The sequence below is a fragment of the Erigeron canadensis genome, chromosome 9, assembly GCF_010389155.1.
Source record: "Erigeron canadensis isolate Cc75 chromosome 9, C_canadensis_v1, whole genome shotgun sequence".
Lineage (NCBI taxonomy): Eukaryota > Viridiplantae > Streptophyta > Magnoliopsida > Asterales > Asteraceae > Erigeron > Erigeron canadensis.
Genome location: NC_057769.1, coordinates 1,175,489 through 1,184,895, shown reverse-complemented (window position 1 = coordinate 1,184,895; position 9,407 = coordinate 1,175,489). Strand labels below are relative to the sequence as shown.

At 32.1% G+C, this 9,407-nt stretch overlaps 1 protein-coding gene across 1 annotated transcript; it reads left to right on the top strand.

The window, feature by feature from the left end:
* Nucleotides 1-3,203: 3,203 nt before the first annotated feature.
* On the top strand, nt 3,204-4,308 carry LOC122581437. Its single transcript, XM_043753670.1, has 2 exons — nt 3,204-3,785; nt 3,889-4,308. The coding sequence occupies exons 1-2, from the start codon at nt 3,204-3,206 to the stop codon at nt 4,306-4,308; spliced, it is 1,002 nt and encodes a 333-aa protein (XP_043609605.1).
* Nucleotides 4,309-9,407: the final 5,099 nt, after the last annotated feature.

The window sequence follows — 9,407 nt, the reverse complement described above, 5'->3', positions numbered from 1 at the left end:
CGTGATATCTCCGATCTTTCTAGGTTTTTTTTTTTTTTTTTTTTTTGTATATGTGTCGCATGACGCATTAAGTGGGAATTAGAGGAAGTGTGTAGTCTCGCCGTCTCACATGAATCATGTACACAGATTGAAATATTTAATGAAATCCTATTTTATGTACTTGGATTAATTTCACATTTAATATATACTACATCTATTTTTAACTACAACATTCTTTCCCCCTCTCTCTCATTTTCTAGAGGCAAATATAATGTGTTATGTTAATAGATCAAAAATTGAAAAACATCAATGACACTTTAATATATTCAGAGATATAATATAAAACTAAACTCCAAACATATGAACCACATCAGGGAATTGAATATGAGCAACCCGGACCATAAATCATAAACCAATGGCTATGACCAACATACCGTAGTCTGGTTATTGAACAAAAATCTTGAAACACATGAACCAAGAACTACTGTCGGACCACAAGAACAAATAATTCTTTTTCTCACCTATATTAAACCAATTATATGTATGAGAAATTATTTGTTCACATTTATGTAATCAATTCATGGTTGTGTATATGTTTCTAGCATCTCTATATATGACACTATTTTGAATTACACCGGCCATTATGTCTTTTTTGTCTTAAAGTTTTACCCTAACAAGTATCTTAGGTCGCATGTTTGTTATTTTTTTATAATTTTAATGTAGCCAGATGATATTCAGCCGACAGGTATAATTTCTAAACTTTACACCCCTGTTTTTTACACTTTTGGTCAGAGTTTCTTATAAAAGTAGTGTCTCTCTATCTCTGGGTAAAGAGAAGACTATGTACGTCTCATCTCCCTCACACCTCACTTACAAGGATTGGGTCTTGTTGTTGTGTCATATTTCAATTCTTAAACCACCCCATATAAAGTCTCAGAATTCTGATTATCTCATACATAGCCCTTACTAATGGTCCCAAACTCCCAATCCAGTGACATTTGACAATCCCCAACCCACCCGATTTACAATTGTCATTTTGCTTTTAAAGTTAAAGTTATGTAAAAGATCTTCATTTCCATAATGGAACAAAATAACTTATAGTGGCCTTCCATTATGTATGTATACTATATTGAAAAGTTGTGTATATTGCTAGAAATGACAAGTTGTGTTTGGAGTATTAATTATTCTTTTAGTTGTGCTTTGGACCATATATATGCACTAATATTGCTTCACCATACTCATTTCTTATCATGTATTTGTCCACCCTCTAATTTACACACTCATGTATGAGTATGACCCATTTCTTTATGAATGGTTGATATGCACCGGTTGGACACTTCATTAGATTTGTAACCCCACCATACACTATGGTATCTCGATCACTATATAGGTTGATAGGTAAAAATAAATTTCTTTTATAATGCCATTTTCCCTTTCATCATCATGAGATATTAGACATTAGTGCCTATCACACTCAAATAGTGTATTAACATTATTAATACCCATCCATTATTTTGTTTTGTTTTTGTTACGTTAAATTGGTTCTTTTGAGAGCTAATAATTATGAATTTTATTAGTATATTTATGTCGATATCGAATTGGCCTAAGGCGTCTTGTATGTAAATATTCATTTGTAGAAATCTTAACTTACTTGGTGATTAAAAAAAAAAAAAACATATAGAATCACAAATAAAATTATGTTATATTACATATGTATAATGACTAGGGTGTTTGTATTCGTATAGAACGTCTTAACTCTTAAGATTTAGGGATGTTTGACTTATAAACTATTTGAGAACTAGATGACTTATTTGGTATTGACTTTTCAATTGTTTTCGTGGTTTTCTAGAAGGGATCTAGTTATATTCTTAAATTACACAAATGATAAATATAAGATCCAAAACTTGCTAAAATCTCCCTTTAATCCACCCACATATATGTAGGAAGTGAGACTTGATTTTTGGTGGAAGGGTTTATCTAAAAAAGATTGTCGCTTAATTAGTATGAGGTAGTTTCATACTTCCATTCGACCACGCGCGTATTTTTTAAAAAAAAAAGTCTAGAATAAATGTATGTTGTAAGAGTATACTAGTAAGTTTGTATCTTGAAACTTTACGTAATTATAAAAAGAATGTAAATCCAAAGTTTATAAACTTAAATACTTACTAGATATAAAGCTTTTTTCCCAAAAATAAACTATAAGCATGACTGCATAAGTATAGATATGAAAATAAATATAATATAATCTCAATAGACTTGCTTTGACCCTTTGGTTCATACTTCATATAGGTACGTCGGAATTAGCGTTGAATTGGATACAGGTTAATTTGCTCCTCAGTCTTTTCATGGGCTTTTGAAAAGGCCATTTTTAAACTAGGCCCATTATATAGCTAAGAAAAAGGTATAGGCCCATTATAAATATTTAGCCTGTAATAAACTTTTTTTTTCCTTTCTGAAAAGTTGTAATAAACTTATTCAGCTTCATAAAAAGTGGTATACTTGTTTAGTTGCATGTTTTACAACTTACAAGTAAAATAAATAAAACTGTGTCCACAACTCCACATTGAACTAGAGTTGGACTGGTCCATCTAATACTAAAAGGCGTCCATATTGAACTAGAGTTGGGCTGGGCGACATATATAATCATGTTAGCATCTTATGCGTGCATGAATGCATCATATTCTAAAAAAATATAAAAATTATGTTGTTAGCGTTCATAAGAAAAATATTGTATTTTTCATATTAAAAGTCTACCCTTTGATATTTATGATAAATTATAATTATTTTATGTATGTTAATGTTAGTTCATACTGTTGACATTAACAAAAAACCCTTTTTAAAAGAAAAAAAATGTGTCAAAAAGTTAAAATTTACAGAAATAGATCTTATAACAATTTTTTTTTATCTTTTAAAGATAAGAAAAAAATCCGCCCAGGATATTTTTTTCATTTATGATAACCAAAACATAATAAAGAATAAAATTCAATTGCAATTTTATCGGATTATACAAAAATTTGTAAACCAAATATGACCTAATTAGTTTCATGAAGCCCTAGCTAGTTGCATTATATTTCTTCTCCTAATTTACAATGTGCATATGAAATGACCTAAAGTGTTGCTAGTTGTAAATTAAAGACTGAATTCCCAACTGTCACAACTTCACTCAGTAACAAACTAAAGAAAATGCCCCAACTTGTGAGAGAGAAGCCGCGCATATTAAACTCATGCGTGACTACTTCGGCGAAAACCCGAAGTTTGGGGAGCGTTTTTTTCGCTATCGCTACCGTATGAGCCAACGTTTGTTTTTGAAGATTGTTGCCGACATTGAAGCTAGTTTCCCGTATTTTCGAGATGGAGTAGACGCGAGGGGAAGAAGGAGTTTCTCACCGATTCAAAAATGCACGTCGGCAATTAAACTACTTTCAACAGGTGAACCGGCAGACAACTATGATGATTATCTATGTATGGCCGAAAGAACAAGCCGGGAAGGTCTCGAGTATTTTTGTGACGCGGTTATTTATTTGTACAAGCGGGAGTATTTGCGCAAGCCGACATCCCATGACGTCGCCTTGCTGTACAATGCGCATGAGGCGCGACACCATCTCCCCGGTATGCTCAGTAGCCTTGATTGTACGCATGTTGTATGGAGGAATTGTCCTAGGGGCATGAAAGGGCAATACACGCGAGGGGATCACAAAGTGCCGACTATCATGATTGAAGCTGTTGCGTCACAAGATTTGTGGATTTGGCATTCGTTTTTTGGTCCTCCCGGATCAAACAACGACATTAATGTGTCGGTCGCCGTTGTATGATACTACTAGAAATGGAACGGCTCCGGACACGTCATTCCTTTTATGCGGCCGCTTGTACAGACGTGGGTATTTGCTTACTGATGGGATATATCCTAAGTGGTCTACGTTTGTAAAAGCGTATCCGCATCTAGTTGATCCAAAGGAAGTGAAATTCAAGCGAGTGCAGGAGGCGGCGAGGAAAGATGTAGAACAGGCTTTTGGGGTGCTGAAGGGAAAATGGAAGATTTTGGAACGTCCAATCCGGATTATGGATAAGGAGAAGATTGGGAAAGTCGTCGATACATGTTGTATATTGCATAACATGATCATAAAGGACGACGGGAGGGCTATCTCACCGGTTCACATAATGGATCCACCGGTGCCTGTAGCTTACGATCCTAGAGTTCTACGGGAGTTACATGACGAAAACGTCCATCATCGTGTTCGGTATGATTTAACGGAGCATGTATCGACAGTGGATTTGGCATACCTCGATGACCCAGCAGCTCAACCACCACCGATCGAGGATTTGATTTAGTATTATGTAGTTTATTTAGTTTTAAAAAAAATGTTGCATCGTATTTTTCTTTTACTAGTTTATGTAATGTTATGTTCTTTAAATATTAAATAAAATGTTATGTATTATTGTTAAATTGTTTAAGTTAGAAAAAAAATAATTTGGGAGGTATGAGAATTTATCGGTCGCCAGTAAAAAGGGTTGGGAGGTATGATTGGGAGGGTTGGAAGGTTAAATTGAGTTGTAAGGATTTTATTGGTGGAATTTGGGAGGTATGATAAATTCTCATACTACCACTCCGCCCCCCCCCCCCCTATATGCACAATAATATTAAATGAAACTAAGTTATATCTATGCGATGCATGGTTAGAATCAGATGATAATCACATGTAATTGCTAAATTGAAGTCATTATATCTATATTTATATCTATAATATATACTACATCCATACTATCTTATAAAACATTTTTTTTTAAAAATATTAAAAGATGATTTGAACTACTTAAATTACCATCGTTCTTTATTCACTAATTTAAACATCTCTATCTAATTACCTATAATACCCTTAAATCTCAACCATTCATTTTTCTCTCTCCACTCCATAAATCATTTTATTTCTCTAATTCATTAAAAAAATTTTATCTCAAAAGCCGTATATCGATAAATTATAAAAATTGTATGGGTGTTATTAAAATTTCATGCTCTTTCATTAGAGATGTCATTCGATATACTTTCGACGAATTTTTCAATCCGAGTACGAAGCCCGTACGGCTAAGACATTTGACTATCACACTATATGACTTATCACCTTTATGACCTATCACCTCCACCGTCTCACCGCCGCATTGCGCGGGTACTATTGCTCATTATAAGTAAAACATTTAACCCCTTCTCATTTTCTAAACTATATATACAAAAAATTTGTCTGAAATCAAAGATTAAAATCCTATAAAGCCCGATCAAAGTAAACATACATGTTCAAAATTTCAAAGTTTTATGAATTCTCTTCAATTTTACATTGTGGCCGGATTTATTTTCTTGTAGAATCGGGAGTTTTTGTAACAACTTCTATGGCAACCACTTTTCAAGAGCCTGAATTTTGTTTCGGTTTGGGCTATTTCGATCGTGACCAGGTCCACCAAATTAGAGAACTCGAAAAATCACTACTCAACCTTAACATGAATATTCATGTAAAACTCAAAGTTCTTTTACATGGACTTAAACATTTTTGTATTGAAGGATATTGAGACATATATTATGAGGTGTTAGCATATGTGATGTATTATGATATAACATGGGGCCGTGTCAATAAGATCCATGGGGCCTATTTTCGTCAGATGTTCTTTACAAAATTTATTATTTCTGTTAAGCTAGTGTTTGACAATATCTAACAAGAATTAAAGGGGAATAGTAAGACGTTAGTTAAAAAATATGAAAAATACTAACGGATAAAAGGTATATAATCTAAACACAGAAACACTATAAATAAAAGTAATGGTCTACCTTGCTTCGAGATGAAAACGACCCAATTAGGGTAGAAACAATGCTCCTTGATTATATTTATATTTGTTTTAAACTTGATTAAGGAAGGAGGTTATGTGCATTGAATCTCAAGTATGGTAGGGTAAATTAATACTAATCAATATCAAGTTGCTTTGCTTTGAAATTTTTTTTTTACCTACTAATTAAAGCAATTCTTCTTGTACTTTTAGATTATGTGTCATCAATGTATATGAACAAGGGCAAATAGTCTATACCAGCCGAAAAATTTTGGAACAAAAATAGTAAAAACAAAGATAATAATATTGCTTCTCATAAAGAGTACTGTTTTCATATGTTTGCTAGCGAATTTACCATGTTCAATTCGGGCGTTTTCATTAAAATTATAAAACTAAAAAATATGCATGTAATTTTTTTATTAATATATTTTAAATCAATTTAGAGATAGTGAATTGAATAACATAATAATTTGTAAATTAAAGTATTCATTACATTAACAAAACATAAAAGGATATTATACAATATAAAATAAATTTCTTTGTCTGCAATAAAAGATTAAGAATTTTAAATAAGCATTTAGTGAACTATTTTTTATTAAAAATTAAATTATTTATGACATCATAATTAAAATAAAGAAATTTTAAGTAAAATTATAGACTTGACACATCATATTTTTTCTAAAAATACTTTTAAAATACAATTGTTTTTTATTTATTATAGAGATTTTACATGATTATATAAGATTCAAATTATATAATAATGGCAATATTAATTAACAAGTTATCACTCTCTACATTTCGTATCGTACATACTTTTGACCCCGTCTTATCATTATTTACTGGCATAACCATTTTTATAATTCTTCTCTATAAACAGTAAGGCGAAAAAGTAGCTTATAATTTTAAGAAAAAAATTATACAGTATCATTATATTATATACTATATATACAAATACCCACACGGTATAGCAGTACGTTGTGACGATGACGGTTCATGACGGCGATGGCGGTGGTGGCGGCGGCGGCCATGTAGTTATTAACTTAAAAATAATTGATGTTAAATGAGTAGTGTAGTTATTTTCATAGTTGAATGATTTGTGTTGTAAATAATTTCATTAATTAAGGGTATTATACGTATATTAGATTGAGATATATAAATATAAATGAATAAATAAAAGAGAATGGTAGTTTGGGTTTATCAAATTATTTTTGAAAAAATTAAAAGGATAAATGTTTTATAAAGTAGTTTACATATATAATAATGATAATAAAAGAACTAATAGTATTTGAAATCACTCTATTGACTTAATATATGCATGCACATACAATTGGAGCGGTCTAAGAAGGGATCATGGTTGAAATATGATTGCTAGTATATATATTACGAGTATATATTATAACAAAATATTGACTTATGATAGATACAATCTAATCCTTAAGCCTTATAATTTCCTTTGAAACTTGCATGATTTCTCTCCAAGAATCGATATATATATATATATTGTAACTTACACATGATTTTTTTTGTGGGCCCATCGTTGAAAAGTCTTAGTGTTTTTACAAAAAAGTATTGTATATCGTAGTAGATCATGATGGTGGTGTGTAACTTACGAAAATCAATGGTCCTTTTTTTAGTTGGTCTCAAATATATATATATATATATATATAAAAGTTATTTTAGGACCAATTTTAGGACATATGTTCTTTTGTAACTTATACACCACCATGATCATCTCCTACCACTATCATGATTTTTTCGGCCACCGCATCGCCGGAAAGTCTCAGTGTTTTTACAAAAAAGTCTTGTATATCGTAGTAGATGATGATGGTGGTGTGTAAATTACAAAAAACACATGTCCTAATTGGTCTTAAAATAAGAGGCGGTACTAAAATAACTCACCCCTATGTATAGGGTGTACATAGTTGAAATTTGATGAGTTTAAGTTTTCACTACCAAAAGGTTTTATAATCTTTTTGTAATAACCATACCTATCACCACAAGGAATCCGTCGTACATGATGAAATTAATTACTTGATGTGCTATCTTAATATATATGACAAAAATAAAAAGAAAAAGAAAAAAATGAAAAGAGAATTTTGCGTGTGCAAAAATAATATGTATATGAATGCATTTATGTTTGAATGACTGGTAATATATCTCATAGGTAATGCGTACACTACTGATACGTAGACCGACAAGTATCCAATGAACCGAATAAGTAATGAAATAGAAAAACTTAACAATAAACGAATAAAACTCTCCTATCCAAAATAGTGAATACCCAACCAAATGGAAAAAGACGAGTCCATATGCCTGCAAGCACAAACAGCATTAGATAGTGAAAGTCCCAAAATTGTCAGGTTACGTGATCAGAGGCGGAGCCAGGATTTCACGTTGAGGCGGACTCATCCATATTTTTTTTCATGATTGTTGTATACAATATAATATAAAAGACATAACCATTTAATAAAATGTTAGTTAAATAGAATTTTATGATAATGATTTATTTTTATGGGCCAAATGTAAAGGTTTTACTTGCACCGTCATAGCTAAAAATCAAATATTTATAGGTTGGGGGTGGCGCGGTTCGAAAAGACCTTTATACTAGTCGGTATGAGCTAGCGTTGCAATGAAAAGCATGAACGGTTGTCGGGGACTAAGCAGCCGCTAGTCCCCCTACTAGCTCCGCCCCTTTATGTAATTAACTATTAATATAAATTACTTTAAGGACACATAACATAAACGTAAATAAGTTTAATCATATGTATTATTGATTAAACAGTGAATATAACCGTTTTAAGAAGAAAGAAAAAGAGAAATAATTGTTAAGTTTTTAACACACTAAAAACTTAACAATATTACAATGATGTAAAATACACACTAAGTGTAAATGTGGAATACACCAACAAGAATGCGGCTAGGTCAGGTGATGCCTTATATAGGAAGAGAAAAGGCATCACAAGACAACCATTAGATGTTGACACTAGAAAGGTTGTCGATCATCTATATTGGTGTGTAAGACTGATTTGCATGTGTCTTTATCTTCATCTTGTTTGTTTCCAAATCGGGTAAGAAGGAGAAACACCCAATTACCATTTTGGTACAAGGTCACATGTCTTCATTCTACTTGATCAACACGTGTCCTTGGGGACCAGTCTTCTTACTTTCATTTTCCCGTCTATATTTGACTTACAAAATTTGAGGGTGAGTCATTGAATTTATCCTTAACACTGAAGATAATGATCGTTGCTGAGGAGTCGCTGACCATGTCTAGCGCTGAGCTTCCTCAACGAATCCATGACTCAACAGGTAGCCTAAACCCACCATTTAGCTTCATCTTAAGAAAAACCCATGAGGTCCCCGTCAAAATATGAACCCATCTTCATGAGAAAACATGGATATATACCTCACCACTTTATCCGTTATTGGCTAGATGAGTATATATTGACATTGAAATGTAGTCTTTTTGATATCCTTTATCCAAAAATTATATATAAGATCGATGATATGGTAGTTCTTAAGAGAATTGAATGCGTTTTTTCCGGCCAAAGCCAAAAGTAATAATTGTGAACACTGTGAAGAGTCCGGTGTTGTTTGAACCAATGTTATTATAAGTGGAA